At 40.3% G+C, this 27466-nt stretch overlaps 1 protein-coding gene across 1 annotated transcript; it reads right to left on the bottom strand.

Annotated features, from left to right (window-relative positions):
• Window positions 1-1473: 1473 nt before the first annotated feature.
• On the bottom strand, window positions 1474-24518 carry LOC124289096 (sodium- and chloride-dependent GABA transporter 1-like). Its single transcript, XM_046725699.1, has 12 exons — window positions 24461-24518; window positions 16795-17068; window positions 15099-15231; window positions 14503-14637; window positions 11616-11719; window positions 10777-10901; window positions 7717-7829; window positions 6816-6968; window positions 5219-5318; window positions 4019-4119; window positions 2489-2626; window positions 1474-1578 (listed from the first exon to the last, which is right to left on the bottom strand). Exons 1-12 carry the CDS (start codon window positions 24516-24518, stop codon window positions 1474-1476), a joined length of 1539 nt encoding a protein of 512 aa, XP_046581655.1.
• Between the last annotated feature and the right edge of the window lie 2948 nt (window positions 24519-27466).

Below are 27466 nucleotides of genomic sequence, written 5' to 3'. Positions count from 1 at the left end.
TATTTCCAACTCGTTCCGACATAGATTCTAATGTCGTGGCCAAGCAGGACTTGATGTTCTGGACGCCGTCACATAGCTGGAATAGTTCTGAGAGCAGCGTTAAAAACAAATGTTTATTCAAAAATCAGTGGAATTAGATTTTTAAAATACATCGTGTCGAGCTGACCACACTTCGCTCCAACATCACAACATCATCTTAATCAGAACAATGACCTGGTGCTACCCTGGCCCGTAATATTCTTTGATATTTTACCTATTGAATACTAGGGCTGTGCAATAAAACCGGTTTACAGGTAAAGACATGAAAACGATACGTATTGTGATACGCTGATCGAAAACCGGTATTTTTACTTTCATTCGGAAAACTTCGTAACACTCGGTAATCTTCGGATATGTCCTTTTTTCATTTTCAAAGCTTAATCAAGCATAGTGATGTTGTGTTCATGCTTTATAAATGAAGCATTAACTTTATTATACGTAGTTCTTGTTTAAAAATACTTCTTGCAATATATTGCAATACATATCGCTCTTTATGCTTTCGCACAGCAATATATCGCAATATGAAAATTCTCTGCAATACCCACCCCTATTGAACACGATGAAACGGAGCGACGTTCCCGACCTCATCTAATCCTCTAAAGTTCAATGCTGCAGGAACCTCTATCTCTCCATGTCATAAGCTTTAATTCGCTTTAATAAAAGTTTTAACACTGGTTTCCTTTGTTGTGTCACATTACTGTTGAATTTGAGTACAGGATCACTGTTATGAGTAGATAATGGAAGTAAGACTAGCTTTAACCTCAGTTTACAAGACACAGACATTAGGCCTGGACAAAGTAGTCACTACAGAAACGGAAGCTAAGATTTAGATTCAAATACAACAATAACAACATTAACGATTGGGCACCCATCTAGACATAACATTACACAAGCCAAAAAACAGAAAGAATGTATATCATCTAACACATTCTTTCTGCTTTCTAGATCTGGACGTCAGGCTGCATTATCAGGTGGACAGTGACGACTCGAACCACTTGGGATGTCACCTGTACTGGCATGAGTAGCCTCATCCGGGTTTTATATATCGTGTGAGCGGACGTCGGAGAAACCAGTCAGGGTCGAAAACCGGCAATGTCCGGCGAAGTGGCGAAGTTGTGTATCACTTAATTACTAATAAGCTATATAATCGCTGTAGTGAAGTACAAGAAGGACATGAACTATACTAAAAGTATTTACCTTCAGATATAGTAAGGAATATTTGTACCAATAACAAGTAAAAGGAAAGTTGACACAAACGTACTAATTAGGCGGCAAGCAAATCCTCCATAGAGACCAGGATATAAAGTTATATCATGTGAACTACGTGGTACATACACAAACTGCGGTGCTATTTAACATTGCGTTAAGACATTACTGTACAGTAGAACCGTTTTTGCCTGGGAATCTAGCCCAGGGTGTGTAACAATGATCCTCTTACGATGGCTCCTCCATATTGGCCATGGGCTGACCCATGTCCATCTGTGTGCTACAAGATACTTGACGCCAGTTCTTGTGTGGTTTCAAAGACGTCAGGAATTTCTGAAACATAAGTTCGGGGTGTCATAGAGTAACACTCCTCGATAGGAGAAGACATCAGCCCTTATCGAGTACCACCAATACTTGTGCTCTATTATTTATGTATATGCATCACTATATTGGTGTTCTAGTTGTTTTACTGCCCTTCGTCGACAGGTTTTTACAATATACATATATTCCATTTCAATGTCAAATATGTTCTCGTCACGATATGGCTGAAAGATTGCCGATGTGACGTAAACTTGTAACTCACTCAGTTACTATATTGGTGTCGTTCAGCACACATTCAATGTTACCGAAATAAAAGACACCATAACCTTTCAATGAGAGTTAATATCTAACGTTACATCGGCAATGTTTCAGCCATATCGTGATAAGCCTTTCAATAAGCCATTCCAAATGTTACATAGAATATTTCAGTCACTGTGTAAAGTGATGATGAACTGCCACACATACAAAGAAAGGTCATTTGCAAGAACAAGACAGTTAGCGTTTACTTGCACAAACACGACAACGTATGACTAAGGTAAAGGTAAGAGGTCTGTGTCGTAGCAACGAGTAGTAATCTTCGATGACGACGACATTGTGTGTATTGTCGACGCTAAATGCTGGGGCTGATGGCATATTGCTATATGACTGATGCGTGTCTTTGGCAGATATCTTTTTTAGTTCTCTTACTGGCCTTATATGTGCCACTATTTGATTTGTCATTCATACCAAGTTCTGTGATCAAACAATTACTGAAGTGACGATTTCATTTAATTGTTGAATGTGCTATCTGAGGCCTCGTCAGAGGATACAATTACATACAGTTCATGTTGGACAGTTAAATATTCAAGATAACTCATGTATTTCAAAACATATCTATTTTAGCCTCTACCTCTTTGACGGTATGTCCAGGTGTTCGCCATACTCTCCACACAAACACAGCCGGGAAGGGCAGGATTGAAGCCAGAGACACCATCCATCCAATTCCTGTTGCCCATGGAGGGTAGTCATAGTCTCCATACTTGGGAGGTCGGTAGGAATACAGGGAGTAACAGAACACACACTGTTGTAGAGAATCATATCGTTAGAAAAGGTTTTATCTTTGAGTGTTTGACATTCAGACCAAATGTTAAACATGGACAAAAAAGCATTAACGAATCATGAACATAAGGCAAGGCTGTGAACTGACCTTGGTGAGAGAGAAACTGCTCATCATTCAACTTTTAATGTCGTAATCCAAGTATATCGATGCTCATAATGTCTGTCACTGAATTTCCAATACTACTCAGACTCGATTATTTACTGACATAAAAATGTAAAATTGCTATAGAGTCATTTCTATTTGGTGACGTTTTTATTTCAAGGATTACCCGAACTAGAGAAGTTCAGTCTCAATTTCATTTTCAATGTCACCTGAATTGCCAAAATGTCTTTTGTTGCAAGAGGGTCTCAGTGAGAGCTATTTTGTCACTCTTGGCATTACATCTCGCTAAAGTCATCGCGATCATTATGTCAAGTCAAATTCTGTGAGTTGGCTAAATATGCTTGCTAAAGATAAGATAGAAAAAAATAACGTGGCTAAGTGGGTCACTAAATTCAACGTGTGTTTGAAGTGCTATGTCCATAATTTTCTCCGTGCATATTTTATTTCTTGTACTATAATAGCCTTTTACCCCATGGTTCCAGGTATCAGTATCTCGTGATCAGTCAGTCTTGTCTCCCACGTTACAACCACGTGCGACCCGTGAAGATCCGGGGTAGAATAGGTCTTCAGCAACCCATTCTTGTCATAAAAGGAGACTATGCTTGTCGCCAAAGGCGACTAACGGGATCGGGTGGTCAGGCTCGCTGACTTGGTTGACACATGTCATCGGTTCCGAATTGTGCAGATCGCTGCTCATGCTGTTGATCACTGGATTGTCTGGTCCAGACTCGATTATTTACAGACCGCCGCAATATAGCTGGAATATTGCTGAGTGCGGCGTAAAACTACACTCATTTACTCACAACGACGTGCCATAACACTACGTAAATCAACTTAAACTCGTTTCAGATCGACACTCAAACCAAACTCCAGGCGTTGGGGTAGCCTAGTCACGACCCAGACCAATTCGATTCACCACATGGGTACAGTGTGTGAAGCCCATTACTGGTGTCCCCTGCCTTAATATTGCAGGAATATTGCTAAAACGACGTCAAACCTTACTTATACTAAAACCAAACCAAACCCATAGTCAGATAAATCAGAGATCATGTTTGGTTGATGATATTTTTCAGCCTTATGTTTTCTGCCTCTAATCCATCCGTTGTAATGGATTCCCTGCGTCTTGTCAGCGATAACGTTAAATCCTAAAAATACCTGAAACATTTTGTCAACTATTTTGGTCTACATGTGGGACTGGTATATCGTAAGGCAGCATTTTTAACGTAAGACCACATATGGTTAATGACCTACCACCAACAAGATCGGACACACAAATTTGATGGATATCACCATTGCCAGAGGAATAGCCTTCCCCCACATGAGCTTGATATCATCTTGTAGTCTGGCAGTACCTTAAATGGAAAAGTTTGATTAATTCAAATGCAAATGATCATGCGTAAAATTACAAACCGGCAAACACCTCCACGCAACAGAACACAACACATACATGCAACAAATCTTTCTTCAGTGAATTCGTTTTTGAACCTGCACAGAGAAAAAGAACAAATGGGACTCTAAACATTGTGAATTGAAACATCATCCCCACGTGAATCAAGATGGAGGTTTGTACTGCATACAAAATATTGGAGGGACAAGTTTTGTTTGATTGTTGTTTAATACCCTGTATTTAGCATTCAAGCTAAATGTCGATGGTTTGTAAACGGACGAGGACGAGGCAATTTAGTGATTAACATCATGAGCATCGATCCACACACTTAGGATACAATGGCGAGCATCAACCATCAGCCAGCCGGACCACCTTATCACATTAGTCGCCTCTTACAACACGCATGTGTTGCTGACAATCAATTCTAACCCTGATCATCACTGGTCGACGCTATTTGGTTAGTTTCTGACACGAGAAAACGACACGAATGGCTGACAGAAAACTACTAAACAATTAAACTCGTGCCTTGTATGCAATGCAATGATAGCGTTGGAGACATGTACCATATCACCAACCAACCAAAACGCATTCTAGGAGAACGGGAGATATTTACTGCAGCACCATCGAACCACAACGCATTCTATGAGTGTAGGACATATTTACCTTAGTACCTTTAAACCACAACGCATTTAAGGAGAACAGGAACATATTTACCGTAGCACCTTCCAAACACAATGCATTCAAGGAGAACAGGAGATATTTACCATAGCACCATCCAACCACAACGCATTCAAGAAAACAGGAGATGTTTACCGTAGCACCTTCGAACCACACCGCATTCAAGGAGTATAGGAGATATTTACCATAGCATCATCCAACCACATCGGATTCTTGGAGAACAGGAGATATTTACCATAGCACCAACCAGCCACAACACATTCTAGGAGTACGGGATATGTTTACCGTAGCACCATCCAGCCACAACGCATTCTAGGAGTACAGGAAATATTTACCGCAACACCATCTAACTACAACGCATTCAAGGGCTTTTAAGATATATTTACCGTAGCACCATCCAACCACAACGCACTCAAGGGTAGAGAAGAGGACATTGGACGGGAAGTAGGCAAACCAGTCCACGAGAGTCAGCACATATATCCCGCCCTAGAAGATAGGAGTGAGTGAATTAATATTAATACTTTGAAAATTGGCGGTCAGAGTTATGCGCCCCTAGAGACGAGTCACGGAAAAAGAGCAGTCAGGGACAATATCGGGTAAATCATAATCCACACATCACCAGAATCTAAAACTATATCGTATACATCCATAAGGGATCAGTGAAGAGTTTCATGTGAAAAAATGATAGATAAAGTGCTCTACAGAGCAAGGATTGGGACTTTTTCACACCCTAGTGGTACCCGACACATCAGCCATGTTGACAGGTATACACCGTTCACGGCTGGCTCTGACATGCCGCAACGACTCAACGCATGTTTTGTGTTCTTGTCTGTGCATCTCATCCTATCATTCTCCCTGATTCGATACGTTGAACAGTGTGCGAGCTACGAGACTACCCGAGTGAGTTTTGCCATCCAGAAACTGTTTGTTTACATTTGTGTCCAAGCAGTGACGTCACGGATGACACAACCCCGTTCAGTATCGACCGTACTCGTCTGTTCCTACCCCCACCCCTCCCTGCGAATAGTGTCAGATCACCCATTATTCTTCTCTCTGGAGATGTCGAGACAAACCCGGGACCTTCCACCGATTTAGACGAGGTACAGAGGGTAATCCTCCGGCAGATAAAGGACTCGGAAAATAGACTTTCTAAAGATATTTGTTCGATTAAAGGGGACATAAAATCTATAAAAATAGACATCACTGAACTTAGAGAAACAATCTACACCAATAAACAAGAACAAGATGTTATTGGAATGGATATTGACACTTTAAATGATAAAACAACAGATATAGAGACACAATTCGACAATCTAAAACCTGTCAAAAATGGACAGCAAAAACACTAGAGAATCACAGCTATGAATATAATAGAAGATAGGACATCAGACATTAACACTCTCAGTGGGAGGGTGCAGTATGTTTGTTAATACCTATCAGACATTAGCGTAGCCTCCAACAGCGTCCAACGACAGTTACATCACATGTTAATAAAGATCAGGGGCGGTGGGGTAGCCTAATGGTTAAAGTACTGAAGACCCCGAAGTTCCTGGTTCGATTCCCAAAACGGATACAATGTGAAGGCCATTTGTGGTGTCCCCCACGTTCATATTGCTGGAATATATAGCTCAAAGCTGCGTAAGACAATACTGAAGGCACTCATAAATATCACAAGAAACAACATTTTAATTTAAATATATAAGCCATGGCTCAGAAAAGGAATCCGTGATCTGTTGCAAAATGACGGCCACCTGTGTGAGTGAGTGAGTTTAGTTTTACACCACACTCAGTAATATTCCAACTAAATTGTGGCGGTCTGTACATAATCAAGTCTGGACTAGACAATCCAGTGATCAATACCATGGGCATGGATCTACGCAATTGGGATACGATGACATGTGTCAATCAAGTCAGCGAGCCTGACCACCCGATCCGTTAGTCGCCTTTTACGGCAAGCATGAGTAACTGAAGATCAATTCTAACCCGAATCTTCACGGTTCCGGTCACCTGTGTAATGTAGTTGAGGCCAAAGCTGAAGTTGGTTGTAAGTAATACAGCAATAACAAGCCAACGCCGTTGCGATAAATGTGGAAACCGGTCTCTTAAAGCTGCCACTACATTTTCAATCGGAGGAACCTGAAACACAGTAAGTCAGTGTTTGCAATACTTCAATTTGCCAGGTGGCCATCGGGGCCTGCTGCCGCCTGCAGGCTTTAAAATCTACAGGCCCATTTTGTTAAACTCAAACCAATAAAAACAAAAATAGATTACACTGAACACAGTTTCACACTGTTTCTACAAATATCAGCGAAGCCTATGGCGCAGAGAAACATTTTTATTTGTTAAAGACTGGTGTTGACATTCCTATGCGCAAAGCGCTGAAATTCCAGGAAGTGAAACTGTAAGTCATCGTAACATGGTGGATCATGGATGATTCCCGAACGTTAATAAAGAAAAAACTGATGGGAAGATTCCAGTTGAAAAAAGTACACAAGTCCTATAACACTTATGAAAGTGACCAACACCTTTCAGGACAACTTTCAGATATCTGAATCTGAATCTGAAACACGCACAATTAACTCAGTATTGCTTTAATTGCATCCAGAAGCATTAATACATACAACCACAAGAATCACATGGTAACTCATGGTATAGTAATCATCAATATTTCCGGAAATGTAAACAGTCATGCTATGATTGGTTGGTCGGTTTGTTGCTTTACGCCGCACTCAGCCATTTTCCAGCTATGGGGCGGCTCATGTTATGAAAAACTTTCACTTTAGAAAGGGGACGTCTTAAATCTCGACTGTCGGTTATGTCCGCTCATACGCTACATACATACGCTAACATTTAAGGTATAATTATTCCTGCAATCTGTTTTTACCAGAGTGTCAAGTTCAAGGGTGAGCAGCGTCAGAAACGTCAAGGCAGACCACAACTGCGGCAGGGGGAGGTAATTCAACACTTGAGGGAAGATGATAAATGCAAGATTGAATCCTGAAATGAAGTATTTTGTTACTGTTCTTATGAAACTGTTTAGCTGATCAAATAGCAATCATAATAATAATCACAACTAGGATTGCCTCCTGGGCAATACTGACGGTCTTCAGACTTCCCAATACCCTGCCCGTGGCTGCCTTCACTTGTACTGTTTCTTTGGACGCCAACTGGAGCGTCCATTTTAACTCTCGGAGTTACGGGTGTTTGAAGTGTACGTAGAAAGCGTCCAAAACGCAGGCAGAACACGTTTTTTGGACACGAGCGCAGATCGGTGAAATGCAGCCGGGGTCGCGGGGGTCATGTACTTTTAAGTAGTTCCCACAGGAGATATAGTTCTCTCTTTAACAGGCCCTAGCTCCACTGTCCTTGGGTCTACGGTCCAAACGATTAGTGTTCTGGAATCGTTGTGATGTGCATATACTGCACTTGTGAAACAACCATAGATTTATGTGTGTATATAGTGCATTTGTTAAACACACATTCAAAATCTGAAATAAAACTCATATCTGTCTCTGTACTTACAATGTTTATAAATGCAAACTTGTTCTCGACGCTGTATGGCTAGGATAATGCCGATGTAACGTAAAGGCCAATTCAAGGGAAACTATTTCTTTGGGCATTGGATGACGTTCCAGCTCAGATTTGACAGCTCCTTGTCATTGTCAATTACATCTGTCGTTGAAATTCACATCGTCTCCCATATCTGCACGTGGACCACGCTTTGCAGTGGTAGTCTCTTTATAGGACGCATATACTATAAGAGAGATTACTGGTAAATATTGCAGACTTTGTTGTGGTCAAATGTCAAGTGTATTCTTCTCACAGTGAGGCTGGTAAACAAACTACTGGAGAGATCACATACTGGCAATTCAAGAAAAATAATTCTTTTGAATGTAGACCTAAGAACAACGGAGCTACGGCATATTAAAGAGGGAACTATTTCTGTGGGCACTGGAAAACCAGGACGTGGGCAGTGTTGCTAGATTTTACGACACTTCCTCCAGCTATCTCACAACTGACAAAATGCGAAATCCTAATTTCTTTCGTTTGTGGCGTAATTGTGGCGTAATTATCGACTTTTACATAATAATAATGTGAAGCAAAGATGCCCCCCATTTCATTATCTACAGTTTGGTACCTTGAAAATTGATATCCATTGTGAACCCTATCAAAATGCGTTCTGCCAAAATTGACCAACTTTCCAAGGGCAATACCTCCGACACTATTCAAGATATCGACATGCCTTGAGCAAACTAAGTAGTCCGGAGTGTGGGCTTTAAAACGATATATAGAACACTATTGTACTATTTGCCGTTCAGGAGAAGAAGATTGTTAAACACAGGCACCGTCAAAAAGATGCGGAAATATGACAAATCGCGAAGGTTGTGTTTGTGTCGTAATGGTGACGTAAATATATTGATTTTTACATAACCATGATGTGAAGCAGAAATGTTTCCCATTCAATTACCTACCGGTTTGTACTTAGGAAAATGGAATCCATTGATTTTTCGCAGAGTTGTGACCTTTTTTTAACCCTATGAAAATGCGTCTTAGAAAAATTGACCAAATTCCAAGGGCGATAACTCTTACACTATTCAAGATATCGATATGCCTTGAAGGGTTAAAGTAGTCCGGAGTGTGGGCTTTAGAATGATATATCGAACACGATTGTACTATATGCCGTTCTGGAGAAGAAAATTTTCAAACACAGGCACCGTCAAAACTTGAAAATCGGCAAAAACAAATCAGTTTTTTCTTAATAGCGCAAAATTTGACGTGCCGGCCAACTTGAATCGACGGATATGTGTTGAATCGACGGGGAATGGTGTTGTCTACATTGAGTGAAAATTTGGTCAACTTATCTCTTGTAGTTTATGAGATATTGAGGTGTAAAGATTTTGACATTTGGGGTTGTCTGCCCTTACCAGAAGCCGGAAGTCAGGATTGTTTCGACTATGTATCAATTTCAGCACACAGGCTATCATCCCTGAAAGTTTCACGAAAATCGACTCAGTGGTTAGGTCAGGAGAGCTGTCACAAAATTTGTACAAATAATAATAATAAGAAGAAGAAGAATATTCGGATAATAACAGTAGGTCTTCCAGACTTTCGTCTGAAGACCTAATAACGTCAATGAGCAGACCCTGCAGACCTTTTCATTTGTATGAAGTTCGCTGGACTGAAAATGGAAACAGAAGGCTGTTTAGGTTCAGTCAATACCCACTCGAAACCGTCAAAGTGTGATACTACATCAACATGAAAATATGAAATTATGAAATTAGAAACTGTCAACCATCGTGCCAAGGGATCCCTTTACTAAGTCTTTACCGTGCTTGTGGTTTCGACTCAGATGTCCACCCATGATATGAACTGAACATGAAGAGGGCGTCATGGAAAATGACGATTACAAAATTCTTTGGAATAGACCTCTCATACGTTTTCAAGCCATCATGCAATTATTGTCATTTTCGTTTGAACCAATGAAATTATTTATATCACAGAATTTTATGAAGATCATCTTAAAGTATAACAACCTGTAGATGTTACCATAGCATACGTAAATTTAACAAGTGTAATCGGCCTAAGATCACACTATCATGTTTTGCGTGAATAGGATTCCAAGATACAAATTATAGGACTCAAATACACCTTTTCACTGGCTCTTACCATAATACTAATATATATTTGAAAATGTCATTATCAACAATTTATTTCGACACAATATATTTCACGTATATTGAGTGAGTGGTTGAGTTTTACGCCGGTTTTAGCACTATTCCAGCAATATCACAGCACCGGACACCAGAACTGGGCTTCACACATTGTACACATGTGGATACTCAAACACGGGCCTTGGGCGTGATGAGCGAACGCTTTAACCACAAGGCTATACCACCGCCCACTTCCCCCGAATATCACAGATCCGCATTGTAGTTTTGTTTACCTGAAGATTCAAATTCTTCAACAGGCAGTCCTCTCTGGTAGGAAACATGGCCGATTATGGCAAAGAATGCAAAACCAATGAGCAGTGTTACCAGCATGTCGCCAATGCAGACAACCACAGCATCTCTGGACTCGGAAGAAAAATTAAACAACATATATTATCAATACACAATCGTCGCTGCTATCGAATAATCACCCTATAAGAACCAAGGAGTTTTGATATGATATCAAGTCCAAGTTGCCAATAATCCAGCAACAATAATCCCAGCACAGTATCCTGTATACATTGTACCCACTTACGCAATCGAAGCCGGGTCTTGGGTGTGACGACGTCGTCATATGAGCGAAATATTCTCAAGCACGACGTTAAACCCCATATCACCCCACCTCACCTTGGATGTGACGAGAAAACTCTTAAACCACAAGACTACCCCACCGCCCCACATGTCATAGGAGACCGATCTATACCTAGTATGCTGACTGCGTTAATTTTGATCCAGAAACTTGTACCGTGCGACCACCACAAACACAGCTGCACAATAATATTTGTTACTGAACATTGCAGCTACAAGACCCCACTGACCACGAGCATTACGGAATCACAAAGGGTTGCCATATGTATATGTCTAGCAAATTTCAAACGATATTATGCTTTTGTTTCCCACCTCACTTTTGAAATATTTGGTCCTTTAACACAGACTTCTAACAGAGATAATTCAGATATTTTAAGACATATTTGACAGACAAACACATAATTAATAGTGTGTGTCAGTTGGATAAATCAGATCACTCATGAAACTCCTTCTCATGAGGTCATCAAACAATATTTAGCACGCTCACCTGAAACAGTTGTTCCTAAAGTTACTGTGGCTGGACAAAGTCACGATTGATCCCATGCCGAGACCAAGCGAGTAAAGAGCGAAGTTACAACCCTCGATCCATACCTGCAGAGAAACTTTATTATGATAAAATTGGATTATTTTATGCCCCCGCCATATATGGCATATAGGGTTACCCTCGGCGTCCGTCCGTCCGAAACAGGGAATGTTTTCTATCCACTTCTCCACCATAACCGCTATGTGGAATTCAATGAACTGATACATGGGCTTTCTTGGGACTCTAATGGTGTGCATCTCATATTTTGTTTTTTTTATTTTATTGTTTTTTTGTAAGTTTAGAGACATTTGAACTTAGGTACATTTTGCTGAATTTCTCTATGATGATAGTGTAATAGGGGATGAAGTCTATCCACTTCTCCACAAAAACTGCTCAACAGAATTGAATGAACTTCTACATGTCTTTTGTAGGGACTCTAAAGGTGTGCATTTCATAATTTTTTATGCAATTTCTTAATTTTGTCACTTTTACAGATGTTTGAACTTAGTTGAATTTTGTTCTATTCAGCCAGTGTTCGTTCCATCCAACAGGGGTGTACGTTATCCACTTCTCCTCAAAAACTACTTTATGGAATTCATTTAGATTACACATGTGCTTTATAGGGACTCTAAAGGCGTGCATCTCATATTTTGATTTTGTATTTTATTTATTTTTCCAATTTTAATGCCGTTTGAACTTACATAAATTTTGTTGAATTTCTCTCTGAATATAGTGTTGTAGGGGGTGAAGTCTATCCACTTCTCCACAAAAGCTGCTCAGCAGAATTGATTGAGCTTCTACGTGTGTTTCATTGGGACTCTAAAGGTGTACATCTCATACCTTGTTCATCCAATTTCTTAATTTTGTCACTTCTACAGATGTTTGAACTTAGTTGAATTTGGTTCTATTCATCCTGTTCGTCCCATACAACAGGGGGTGTACTTTATCCACTTCTCCTCAAAAACCACTACACAAAACTCATTTAGCTTACATATGTCTTTTATAGAGACTCTAAAGGTGTGCATCTCATATTTTGTTTTTGTATTTTATAGTTTTGTGTATGTTTAGAGTCATTTGAACTTAGATAAATTTTGTTGAATTTCTCTCTGATGATAGTGAAATAAGGAATTAAGTCTATCCACTTCTCCACAAAAACTGCTCAACAGAATTGATTAAGCTTATACATGTGTTTCATTGGGACTCGAAAGGTGTGCATCTCATAGTTGCATAGATGTTTATTGAACTTGTTCGTGAATTTTGTTCAATTATTGATCTTTCCAGCTTTTATGTCTTATGAATGTCAGTAATTGGGCGATGAGTTATTTCAACCAAGGGGCATCCCGTGTCCCTGGACACACTTCTTTTTCGTTTGTTAAAGTACCCGATCCTGTTAGTCGTCTTGTATGACAAGAGTTGCTGGAAAACCAATTCTAGTCCCGATCTTCAAGGATATGAAATATTCTGAAGTGACACTACGCCTGCTTTGACGATACACCTGTTCACGAAATGTCCAGGAATGAGTACTGTTCATTTTCCTAATTGTCCAATTTTATCAATGTGTGTAATCTTTCCACTGACACACGTGAACGCACTAGAGGGTAAGGTGTGATTAATAGACAGTAAGTAGTCGGTTAAGAGTAACATACGTTCCAGTGCTGTTTTAGATACGCGTCTTCACTTACACTGTATCGCTGCCATGTTGTACACAGTCACAATATTGACAATAACGAGTTCATGTGTTTAAGGCAATATTGATGGAATAATTAAACCAGACACTCTTATCTGCGCTCACGAGTGCCATGTCCTCGTGTCTGGAATGTTCATTTACCATCGTATTGTTGAGTCAACTACAATAATATTAAGAGCAAATAACAAAATGGAAGTTTCACTATTCAGGTTGAGAAAGAAAGGCGAATTGAGTTTTTGTCTGTTTTATTGTCATGAGTGAGTGAGCATGGTTTTACGCCGCTTAAGACATTGTTCCAGCAATATCAAGGACACCAGAAATGGGCTTCACACATTGTACCAATGTGGGGAATCGAACCCGGGCCTTCCGTGCGACGAGCGAACGTTTTAACCACTAGGGTACCCCACCGCTCCAGTTTGATGGACTCCATATTCATTGATATTCAAGTTTCCATGATATCGCGAGCTCGGAAACGAATGCACCAATTTCCAACACGAACAGTTTCGGTTTCCAGATTTCACATGAGCCAAAAACTGCAAAGATCAGCGTGTCTTCTCTTGTAATACTTCACCGCTGTGATTTTGCTACAAACGGAGTGAACCTAAACTAACTCACTCATTCTGAGGTAATGCGTCGATCAGTATCAGTATCCCCACGTACCCTTTATTATCCTCATTTATGAAGTTTTCCACTGACGAATTTTCTTCATTCTATATATTTCTTATAACTTTAAACAACCGTGGGGGTACACCCGTGACACCAAATTATGTCAAAATGCTCACGTTGTCTCATGCGAGCAGTGAACAGTACCACCTCCGCTATGCAAACTCCAATACCTGCGGTAAGTTTTCAAATGATATCTAAAGTCCAATAAGAGTTCTTCGCCTTCGTTGCACAGAAACATATAACCGAAATGGCGTAAAATCCCCTCTACCCTGTGTTAGGAACACACCTTGAATCAGTTAGTTACCTCATTTTACGCCTAGCATGAGGCTGTGAGATTTCCATTCATAAGACTTCCTTCCCATTGAAATTACCTCGCAGAGAGTGTTGTTGAATAATGTGTGTACCATTTCAATTAAACATGTCACTCCATAAATTAAACTATGACTACTCAGCCAAGTCCCATGTCATCAACAAGATCATGTTTTTGATGTGTCTTACCTGAGGCCTTGATAGGGCTTCAAAGTTTGGGAAAATATAGAAATATATTCCATCTGCTGACCCTGGCAACAGACATCCTCGGATGAGGAAGATGATTACGAGGATGCAGGGTATGGTCACCGTCACGTACACAAGCTGTCGGGAAAAACACGAGGAGGGTATTAAAATTAATCATCCGTACACGTGACAGTGGAATTGACAAATGGCAATCACGTCACTGGAAAATACGGCTGATTTAGCAACATACTTAGGCCGTGGCCATTAAGTCAATAAGATTCAATGAAATTTCCAACAACATATTATTCTCACAACTATCGCAAAGTAAAGATCATTGTCACTAGCTATGTCTTGAGAAACATTACGTTCTGGATCTTAAGCCATAACAAGTGAAGTGTTTCAATAAGACGTGTGTGTGTGCGCGCGCGTGCGCACATTGGCACAGATCCAGCAAGAACACAGGATATTACCTTCTCACTGTTTCACCAATGAAATAATGATGGGAACTGAACATGGAAGTTCTGTATAGTGATCATGAGCCAAAACTTTGTAAAACTGGGATACACTACTGCCCATTACTTATACCATATTCAGGTTACCTTTCCAGTTACTCGAATTCCTCGGAACACACACAGGAATATCAGGCAGCAGGTGAAAGCCAAGCAAACAGCTAGAGGCAATCTGATACTTCCAATGGTTTCTAAGCCATCTGTTACATCCAGAACCTGAAATCTATACATACAAACAATATAACAAAAGTATATGAATTATTGAAGGGAGTTTTAGTCAGATCGGCAGTATTTCAGCCATATGGTGACTAAAACAAGTTATCCATTCCTGACACAAAGATCTCAATATGCAAATACATCGGACAAAGGACAGTAAACATAGCTAGAATATCAAAGTTTGTATAGATGTAAAACTGGCATCATGCCATGAAAATCTAAAACTAATACAATTACAGCCGGCAATAATTCGCTAACAACTGAAGGCAGATCACCTTGCTGAGAGAGAGAGAGACAGTTGTCGGAGAAACACAGTCGATGGAAAACAAAAATCCAGGACTGCCTAAGTTTAGTCTGTCATTTTGGAGGTTACTTACTGAGTGCATATAACTGATTCAAACGTGACATCATTACTTAGTTACAGTAAATCATCACTTTACAAATTTTCAAAACATGATTATCCAGAAAGTGTTTGGTAAAACCACATAGAGCTATCAAAGCCACTTGGTCAGAGTAAAATGTCAGTATCTGGTGTGACCACCATGAGCATCGATAACAGCTTGGCAGCGGTGACCCATAGAAGAAAGGAGATGCCGAATGCTGTCTTGAGGAATGTTTTGATACACTTGCTGAAGTGCTGTGTGCAGTTCTTGTAGAGTCTGATATGGCGGATTACGCTGGCGCAAGCGTCGCTCAAGAGTATCACATAGATGTTATGTGGGGATAATGGGGGATAAATCCCTTGATCGAGAAGGCCAAGGTAACAACTGAACATTGTTTTGCTGGAGGAAGACCTGTCAAACACGTGCAACGTGAGATCGAACATTGTCATGCTCCAAAGGTCACGTTGATGTAGGGAACGACGTGACGTTGATCTGGTCTTCTGACAAAAAGTTTGCGCACTGTCTTGTCGGAGATTCGGAGCAGTCCGGGGATTTGGATTGTTGTGGATGATGAGGCCGTGGTGTTTGAACGAAAATGTCTCAACCGGATGTAGTGAACCCGGGGCGGCGGTGGTTACTCCAGGTCAACCTGATCTGGGTCTGTCATTATCACTCCCAGTATTTTTGTATCGGGTCCATAGGTTTGAGATGGTCTGTCCGGACACGCTGAAGTGCCTTGCCAAATCATGCTGCGATGTCCGTCCTTGTAAACGGCCGATGACGTTGTGTCGTTGAGTTTCTGTCAGTCTTTTCATTCTCTTGTCGTCTATAGTGGCTTAAAGCAATGCACGTGGAGTACCATTAATGTGGCTTTTTAAAGCCTACAGTCATAGGCTTCAGCTCAGGGTGATACACAATTTCATGATGCTCGTGCATTTCAAGTAGGGTGCGTTTTAGCGATTCACGACAGACGTGAGTGTAACGTTACGTTTTTGTTAAACGTTTCTTTTTTCAAACGTTTTGTCGTCGGCAACTATTCCCCAACATGCTGGGATTCAACATGGATTGGTTTGTGTCAAATAATTTCCTAATATTCAATTTTGTCCTATGCCAAGTTTCTAATTTTTAGAAATATGTAGCACAAGAAAGAAGCTGTAGCACAGACTAAGGGAAAAACTTAAGCATACCTCCAGAACTCCTCCTCGGCTGTCATTATAGCAGCTGTACTGTTGATGTCTCTTGTCACGGTGTAGCTGGTACCGTTGTCCGTCATGTTGTACCCTGTTCTGTTAACATCAACATACTGGGAGATACAGGTAGGAGTGTTCCAGTCATTGCCACAGTGGGCCCAAGGCAGGGGACTTGAAAAGGACACGTAGAAGTAGTACATGAACCAGCTGAAGATCACGTTGTAGTACGTTGTGTGGATCCACGTGCCTATGACGGTGCCCACACCCACACCTGTGAGGTAAAGTTTTAAGACAGATCTATATTTCAAGCATACTAAGCGGCGTTGGCTAAAGCGTTGGTTAAAGCGTTCGCTCGTCATACCGAAAATCCGGGTTCGATTCCCCACATGCATATAATTCGCAAAGCCCAGTTTTTGGTGTCGTGATATTGATAAGATATTGCCAACCGTGGAGTAAAACTAAACTCACTCATCACTCATAAGTAACATTATGTGAAATACGCATGCCACATTCTCAATATGTTTGGCAGAATAAGTTGAAATTCTATGAGTGTCTCGATCAGTTAAATGCACAGGGTATGATTTTTACGCTTTACTCTGATGAATGTAATCTAGTGACCGATATTGTGACCACCGATCAACGCCTTCAACTTTTGTCACCGAACTGACAACCCGATCCGAGTTGACAACCCGATAGGACCAGAACAATTCTAACACTGAATACCGTGTTTGAAAACAATCTCAATAAAGTTATCATAAAAACATATACACAGAGAGGGCATATACATGTTCCACTTGCATTGTTATTGATTATATTTTGTTCAGACTGGAATCGGTATCCCTTATTCTTTTGTAGATATACACCACATTATCGACATTTGCTAATGACAAAATGTCTCTATGCAAAGTAGTGGTGATATCCGAAAATAGTAAATTAAGGGGAAAAAGAGGTATCGCGCAATCAGAATGAATGTATAGGAAAATGACAAGGTGAAACATGGCAATCAACATAAGATGGCGGTATCTTGTAAGGGTGCCAGGAACCAAGACATAAAACAGGGTGTGTAGTCAACAATAAAATGTTTGTGATCACTCTCCTCAAGATTTTTCAAACATTTGTAGTCCTCCTGAGAGGGTACTTACGTCCCATTAGATTCATAGTAAATTTAAACCTACTACTATACTGAACAACATTAGAAACGCACAACATTAAAATGCACGGACGATGCTCAGATATCATGGGTATATTTCAGTCTGACGGGGATATTTCGTATTATATGGGTGATGCGTTTCTAATGTTGTTCAGTATATTTGTATTCGTTGTATATATGTTATTTTAATGGGGGCGTCGGGGTAGCTTAGTGGTTAAAGCGTTCGATTCCCCACATGGGTACAATGTGTGAAGCCCATTTCTGGTGTCCCCCGCCGTGATATTGCTGGAATATTGCTGGAATATTGCTAAAAGCGGCGTAAAAACCAAACTCACTATTTTAATGTATGGGCAGATTTATCCAATTTTTTAACAGCTGAAGTAATGGTGTACATCTAGCTAGGGCCCATGCAGGAAGCAAGAGTACTGTAAGTCTCCATGGTCCCTTGCATGGTGATCTAACTTCAGATGTTGGCAATATATAGCCTGTTTTTTTATTGTATTGTCATCTATAGTTAAAATATTTTAGTGTTGATTACTAGTTTTAATTTGAAATCTGTGATACACTAGTTGTTTCATTGTCCTTCGCTGAGAGGTGTTTATAATTTGTCTTTATTTATTGTAAAATAAATACTCACTCAAACATTTGTATACATGGCTTGGCCAAGTTAATGTCAATGTTACGCAGCACGTGTCCTTGTTATATGGTTAAGGGGTTTATTTATAATGGTAAAAATGAAATGAATTAGTGAATCTTGAGATCGGTATGGCAAACAAAATCATATTTGCAGATAGAATTGGTAACTGACAAATGTTACAAAAGGTGACGATGAGCCAGAATACTGAACGTATCTGGTTGGATTAATTTCTCTTCTTATCATATTCATAAGAGAGAGTGAGTGTGGTTTTTACGTCGCATTTTAGCAATATTCCAGCAATATCACACCTGAAATGGGCTGAACACATTGTACCCATGTGGAGAATCAAACCCGGGTCTTCAGCGTAACGAGTTTTAACCATTAGGCTACCCCACCGCCCCATAAACAAACCCATTCTTTGTACTCCACTACGCCTCATGTTGTTTCAAGAGGGCAAGATGTGTTACAGATTGGACGGCGATTAAACAGATAATTAGTGATTACGTCAAGAAGTATCGTCCATTGACATGAACTAAAGGATATGACACATTGGATCTGTGTTAGAGATTGGAAAGGCATAGGTACAATATGTGGAGCCCGTTTCTGCAGTGACATTGCTAGAACATTTCTAAAAGTGGCGTAAAATCTTACTTTTTCACACAGCAAAACCTTTTGTCACAACAACCGACCTGTCAAAATACAATTCTGATGCACACTTCCCGACGCAACTATCCGATAAAATATTAACTCACTTACCTTCATATGATGCGTGTGTATCAATGCGTCTTCCTACCTTTACGGGGCGGTGGGGTAGCCTTGTGGTTATAGCGTCCGCCAGGGTTCGATTCCCCACATGGGTACAAAGTGAGAAGCCCATTTCTGGTTCCCCTGCGGTGATATTGATGGAATATTGCTTAAAGCGGCGTAAAACCATATTCACTCACTCTCAGTCCTACCTTTAAATGCTGGGCACAAATTCCAAACTTCAACCGGCCCCCTTTCAGAAAACTGTCCAATCACCATCTCCAGAAACACCACAGGTACAGTACCCATGAATGTAAACAGGATGAACGGTATCAAGAATGCTCCTTGAAAGAAGAAAACATGCAAAGGATACCACACGTGATAACTAGGTAATTCATGGTATTTAGACATATTCGACAGACCCAGTGACGATCCGAGTTAGAACTGATCTTCACCAACCCAAAGATTTCGTGAGAGGCTTGTTTGAAAACTGTGTCACTCTATCCCAATTACTTGAGTGAGTGAGTGAGCTAAGATTTTAAGTCACATCGATAGATTTTAAGCCATATCGGGACTAGAATAGGTTATAAATTCATAGTAAATAACGTCGAATTATAACACCCTGTCAATGAAGGACAGTCAAAACAACTAGAGGATCACATATAGATATAAAAGTATATAATATATGAAAACCTAAAATCTTTTATCTACAGATCACAATACAATATAGAAACAGGCTATAGATTGCTAACAACTGAAGGTAGACACCATGCTGGGGACCCAATTACTCGAGTGTTTACAGATCGCTGTCATATATCAAGAAACAAACAAACATACCTCCTCCATTCCTCATGCACAGGTAGGGGAATTTCACGAATGATCCCGAGCCGATTCCAAATCCAAGAAGGGTGACGACATAGTCCAGTTGATGACGCCATTTTTCACGTAACATATCTATTATAACAGGAATTATTGTTCAGCAAACTCTTCAGGTAAGAATACAAATTAACTGAATATCAGTATCACAAAAATGGTGTTCCCACTGTTCCATTCGGCATTACTTCATTAAAATGGCTGAACGAAAAAAACAGGTGTCAGACCTTGCAAATTTACACGCTGTATCAAAAGTTGATTTCGTGTTCACTCATCAAAACCGTAACGTTAAATTACACTGTTGGTTATCTATGCGGGACGGGATTCCCATTAGGAATATACTATATATGTATTTGGTATCCACCTGTGGAACGAATGTTAATAATATGAATATATTGCTTCAAGGGACGTTTTTGTCGGCGGACTGGATCCGACTGAATACTCTTGACTGAATTCGACAAAGCTGTATTGACAAAGCCATGTACCAGAACTGGCAAGAACATACACGAATGTAAATTTTATCTTCTGTTTTTAAATACAGAAAACTAATCCACATTGTACAATGAATAATATATCTTTAAACAGGCTACCACAATTATCAGATCCCCTTCCACAAGAAATCTCGCTAAAGGCAAAGTCGATTGTACAGTTCCGACTCTGCCATGACGGGGAATCTTGATAGAAAGAGCATGCTCGCGTTTACCTCAAGAGTGGTGAAACATTAACACCAAAGGCTGGAGGCTCTTGAAAGGCATTTGGAAGTTGAATACATGACATGTTTTATGGATAACAACTTCTTTATATATTTTTTATACGCCGTTTCAGAAAATGTATTCGCTGAAGTTGTGATGTCTTTTGAGGAACCGGTTATCAGCCTTTACACTGAGTGAGTTAAGATATAAAGTCACAGCGGCAATATTTCAGCCATATCGTGAATTAAAGTGAATGGGTGAGTTAATATTTAACGTCACAGCGGCAATATTTCAGCCATATCGTGACTAAAAACAAGTAAAAATGCTTGAATACATAGGTATTTTTTTTTTAAAAAAAGCTGTCAGCGAAGGACAGTAAAACCAACTAGAAAATCACAGATATGAATGTAAAAGTAGTATGTAACTCTATAATAGTTTAACTACAGAAGACAATACAATATAAAAACAGGCTATATATTGCCAACAAGTGATTTACAGTAGATTTGCTCCCTGCATGGACCCTAGATATCAGCCTTTACAAGACAGACTCGACTACATTGGAAGACTTTCCAGAAGTCAGTTGGCTCTAGCCGTTTTGTTTGTGTTCCACGAATCATCGTATTGACTGGACAAGACTTTACATAAATGGACACTGAGTTTATTTGATTCTGTGTTTAAATGAGTGAGTGAGTTAAGATTTAAAGTCTATCGGCAATATTTCAGCTATATCGTGACTAAAAGAAATTATATATTCATGATAAATACACATAATTTATAAACCCTGTCAACGAAGGACAGTAAAATGACTAGATTATCACAAAATGGGTTAACACTAGCTAGCATATATCATTAAATGTAGACAACTGTGTTTAAATGACACTGATATTTAGCCAACGATTAAATGGTTAAAATGATCTCTTTGTGGATATATGGACGTTCCAAAGACGTCAGAAAAGGCAAAATATAACATGACAAATAGCTAGTGCATACGCAAAATGAAAATCATCGTTCTGTCTGCATTGCCTAAAATGTTTTCTTTGTATTAGTCTGGAATGGGCCGAGTTTCGTGCTTTGTCAATAAATGCACATTTTCCCTGCATGGCTGCTCTACTAAATAGACCGGTGAACTGATGATGTTATTGCGTGGTTGCATCCAGTGGCGATAGGCATGACTCTCCAAGCATCATCGTGTAAAATGTAGACAGAAAGACAGGTTTATTAAAGTCTCACTCGTTGCACATAAAAAATACTAGACTTCATATACATATACAGTAATAATACAATATGCTACCACCAGTCGCACGGCGACTTATGAGAGACATCGTAAACATAGAAGTAGGCTACTCAAATACAAGTATAAAAATAAAATAACATATATTTAAATTATATGTTTACAAAATACAGCAATACAAAATATACTGAACATCATTGAAAACGCACCACTTATGAAAGTTTAGATTATTAAAAGCACGTGTAAGGAATTGATATTTTTTAAGTGGATAATAACAGATGGACGACTGACAAAATCAACAACACAGAAAAGATGCTCATTCATTGAAATGTTCCACAGTCAGAAAGGATCAAACACACGTGGGGTCAAATCGAAAAGTCAATATCGCGTGTGACCGCCATTTTCATTGACACATGCAATTAAACTTCTCCTCATTGAGTCAATAAGCGTCCGAATAGAGTTCTTGATGATGTCATTCCACTTCGGCAGTAGTGCAGCCTCAAGCTCCCGGATGTTTCGCATCTGTTGTCGCCGCGAATGACTTTGACCAATTTCGTCCCACAAGTGCTCCATGGAGGATACATGTGGCGACTGTGCTGGCCAATGAATAACCTGGATGTGTTGCTGGGCCAGATACTGCATGGAAAGTCTTGTTTTATGTGCCCGTGCATTGTCCTGTGTAAATGTATGGACATATTGGTGGTGATTGAAGACAGATACGATGTGATTCTGAAGAATCTGCTCACGGTAATAACGGGCATTAACTCTCCCTTGACAGACATGAAGGCAGTCCTGTGATTGTAATTTATTCCACCCCAGACCATGACACTCCCATCACCCAAAGGTCTGTCTGGACCAAACACTTATCAGCATAACGTTCACCACGTCTACGCCAAACACGTAATTGGCAGTCAGCATTACGTAGATGAAGACGTGACTCGTCAGTGACTACCACACCATGCCATTGTTGTAACCTTTACTGAAAATGCATGCTAGCCCATTGTATACGCTCATTACGGTGTCTGTCAGTCAGAATTGGTCTGTAAGAACGTCTAGCATAGAGCCCTGTAGCGTGTAGACGGCGTCGCATGGAGTCAGCGCTGATGACCCCCACGTCAACCTTGAACTAGTGCAGCAGTCCTGGCAGTCGGCAGTGTTCGATCACTGATATAGACAAGGTCAATATGGCGATAGAGCGTCGTAACACGTTGTTGCCAAGGTTATTGAAGGTTACGGGTGCTGCCTATCTACTGATGTCGTCTATGAAGCCTAACGATGGTGGAGTGGCCAAGTCCAAGTTGTCGAGCAATATCCCTGCTGCTTGTGCCAACCTGAATCAAGCCTAGTGCACCTTCTCTTTCGTGAGGTGTTAACCACGGCATCTCTGTCCTCGTTTCACAATTGTTAGTGAAGCAATGAGTATCGGTTCACATACACCTGCTTTTAATGTCACAGACAGTATGATTTCAGAATGATATTCGCGCTTTTTGCATGGCGTTGTTGAATGTTGATGCATTTTGGAATGAGTCATACTGTGGACAGGAATTTGTTTCTAAAGCATTTTTTTCAACTGGACATGCCCTTCGACTTCATGTTAGTTATATTCATTAATGATTGTCATGCTGAAATCCATCTTGATGAAAATATGGACAATTTTAGACTGGTGCGTTTTCAATGACGTTAAGTATAGTTATGTCAATTAGCCATATACAGTTTCGCGTCTTTTAACTAAACTATCATGGCAGGTTTTGGCAACGCTAAAAACTACAGGGGGGTTGGGGGGGGGGGAGTAAAAATATATGAAAGACTTTCATGGTATGCTAAATCTTTACAATGAGTGTTGTTCAGAAAACATTTTTGTATCAGATCTTTTCTGATACTGGTAATAGCTGGACATAGACATAAAACATGGATTTCATCCTGGACTAAAACAAAATTTCTAGTTGTGCGGTATAATTTCATATCTTCCCGTTTCAACTCTTATTGGGACCACTGCACATAATATGAATATATGCTATAGCATTTCTGTGACGTGTCGGGATCGGACACTTAACATACTGTTCAGTTTCATAGTTTGTTTTCAAAAGTGTATAGTTTCTAAACTTGTTTCCTACTCGTCATCCTTCTTCGTCATTTATCTTCTCTTTCCATCCTTACTTGTATAGCGTATGCATTGCTTCGTGCACGTTCGTTATGAATAGCTTCTTTTCCAGGTAGTTCGGTGTTCGAATCCAAGGGTTACAAGATGTGTTCTGACTAAAATTCCAAGTTTTCTTTTTGCTTTTGTTCGCTAGTAAAAATATCCTCTTATTCAATCCTCTGCTTGTGGTACTGACGCATCTTGTCCAGTGTCTTAGCACAGATGTCCAATTCTTCACTTTTGGCGGCAGCCATCCCATCTTTCCGTTTATAGCTGCGTTGAGTGCATATTTCCTTAGACCAAGGAAAACCTAATTGCTCTTTGATGAACTGCGTTGATTCATGAGTATTCTGCTGTTTCCCATATTGTCGCGCTATAACTTATAACCGAGAACACCATGGTGTCATAAAGCTTCGACAACACATAATGAGGCATACCGCCTAGAGTCTAAAACTTTTAGATGAGCTTGGTCACATATTCAGTACGACAGGCGTATTGTACGTTGCTCGTATAACCTGAAGGTACTAGCCACATAAAGAAACTGTGTATTGTCAAAATATTATCTCAGTTGATAAGTACAATAACAATGTCAAAAGTACATATACACTTTAATGGAGGGATCATGAGACCATAACAAGTCGGGAGAATTTCAATTGAAAAGTCAATCACAATGACGTCCACAAGCGGGACAGGGGTCAAACGACCATGTCACAAGCTCAATAACGGGTATGTCCACCATCGGCATTGAGAACAGCAGTGCATCGACGACGCATAGAGCCTATCAAACGTGCAAGGAAGGCTTGTGGGATGTCACGCCAGATTCTCTCAAGTTCTGTTGCAAGGTCAAGGACGTTATCTGGCGGATGAGGAAGACGGCGTAGACGTCGATCCAACTCGACCCAAACGTGCTCTATCGGGGAGAGATCCGGTGAATTTGCAGGCCAAGGCAGTAAGTCAACGTTGTGGTGTTGCAAGAATCCATAGCAACCCTTGCCGTATGAGGGCGGGCATTGTCCTGTTGGAATGTTAACCCAGGGCCATGACGTTGAAGAAAATGAATTGCCACAGGTCAAAGAATCTGATCCCTGTAGCCCACACCAGTTAAGTTGCCCTGAACAATCACCAAAGGAGTTCTTTGGCGTGCTGTTATTCCACCCCAAATCATCACGGAACCACCACCAAAGCGATTCCTCTCAAAGACACAGGCCTGTGCATAACGTTCTCCCACGCGTCTATAGGCACGTTGACTGTCCATCACTATGGGAAATGTTAAACCTGCACACATCTGTAAAAACAACAATTCTCCACCAAAACAAGGGTCTGCGGACATGATTTCGGCACCACATTCGGCGAGCTTGTCGATGACGTTGTGTCAGGATAGGCCGTATGGCGGGACGTCGTGCTCTGATCCCGTGATGACATAAACGTTGTCGAACTGTGTTGGGGTGGACACGGCGAAATCTTGGGATGGTTCGGGCAGTCATCACTGCAGTCTGTAACCTGTGGCGAAGATCCATATGTCCTGTCTTGGCGTTGTTACACGTGGACGTCCAGAACATGTCCGATCGATGACGTCATTTGTGTTCTGGTAGCGTCTCACCAGTGCAGAAATGGTGTTCCGGTGGCAGTGGACATGGGCAGCCACTTGTCGTTGAGACATTCCCCCACGGACCATCCCAATGGCCTTGTGACGTTGTGCAGACGTGAGCCTTGGCATGCTATGCGTTTCAATAGCCGTTTAATGTTTTGAACGATCGCAAGGGCAGGGTTGAGCTTTCCAAAGTGACAGTATTGTGTGGCATTCATTTGCTCTGTTTCTCTTTCCCGGAATGCACGTGCAACAACGTATTGCACATCTCAAAGACAAACCCACTGACGTCACGGAACATGGCACGTGCATGCATGTTGGATACATGTCACTAATCTCTGAGTTTGAATCCTTATGTGTCTACACAGGTTTGATAAATTTAGATTGTAAATTTGTGTATGCACAGTTTCTTTATGTGCCTAGTATACTTAAGAATATTTAGGCACTGGTTTTATGTTGAAGGATTGCAAGGTGTGTCGCATCTATAAGCGACGGTAGAAGCGGCAGTAAGTTCCTGGTAAAACACTGGATTCTTTTATGGCCATAAGAGAGTTAGAGCCGTTTTGGGGTCATTGAATTTTATGTTTGTGAATGTAATACTTCCGATCAGTTTAAATTAGTGATTTGATTATTGGTCGCAAGTGGTTTGATGGGATCGCGTGACAAATGACAACAAACATTTGATTATCAAATATGTCTACACGCAATATTATCTTTGGCTTTTGCCACAACTTACGCGTAGCACCTTAGAAAGTGGTGATTCTTACCAAATTTGAGTAGTTCACTTTCGATTAAATTTAAATAAGATGTGTGTGAATACAAACTTCTGGGTTTGTGTTTAGCATGTTAGAGTTAAGTAGTTATTTACTTACATTATTTTTCATTTATATATGATTTCCCCTTTGGACTGGGACATAATGAGAGTAACGTTCAGTGAGCCGAAGCCTTGTTGCTGAATAAACATGACTGTATGTAGTCTCTGTATATTCAGCTCATGGCACAACAATTGACTGGTAAAAATGCTGAAATGTTACATGAGCCTTACTTACGTATTAGTCTGGGTTGAGATGATTTTAACACGAGATAGTGTCTCATATTCCTCAACGTTGAAATATTTGAAAGAAGACCAAACGCATGTATACAATACATTGGTCAGGTAGATCTTCAAAATGAATCTTTGCCATTTATGTAAATATATGCGACAAAGCCATTTCAGTAATATCACTCACTCACTCACACACACACACACACACACACACACACACACACACACACACACACACACACACACACACACACACACACACACACACATATACATATATGTATGTGTATATATACACATTTAATTTTATATGTAAAGTAGTAATTTTATATATATAAAATAGAGACATTTTTTTGTTACTTGGCCGCTTATGAAATCTACCCATGTCTTAACTTTTCCGATGTTTCAGAATTCTACGGGACTGCATACATTATAAACCTTTACAAGACACCCTGGGCTGTATGAGAAGACTTTCCTGAAGTTACGTAGGCTCTGGTTTGTGTTCCGGGAATCATCGTATTGATATATAAGTATACAAGACTCGACATAAATGGACACTGCGTTTAACT

The sequence above is a fragment of the Haliotis rubra genome, unplaced genomic scaffold, assembly GCF_003918875.1.
Source record: "Haliotis rubra isolate DU_JTF1 unplaced genomic scaffold, ASM391887v1 Scf432, whole genome shotgun sequence".
Classification (NCBI taxonomy): Eukaryota; Metazoa; Mollusca; class Gastropoda; order Lepetellida; family Haliotidae; genus Haliotis; species Haliotis rubra.
Note: the sequence above shows the minus strand (reverse complement) of the source record. Positions and strands in the feature narration are given on the sequence as shown.

Excerpts from the sequence above, each read along its gene's own strand:
- LOC124289096 (XM_046725699.1), bottom strand. The coding sequence starts at position 24,518 with ATGGCTGCCGCCAAAAGTGAAGAATTGGACATCTGTGCTAAGACACTG. Across the intron at positions 7,830-10,776 it reads TGAAGAATTTGAATCTTCAG|GATTCAATCTTGCATTTATC; the intron begins GTAAACAAAACT and ends ACTTCATTTCAG. Across the intron at positions 4,120-5,218 it reads TGTGGTTGGATGGTGCTACG|GTACTGCCAGACTACAAGAT; the intron begins GTAAATATATCT and ends TTTCCATTTAAG.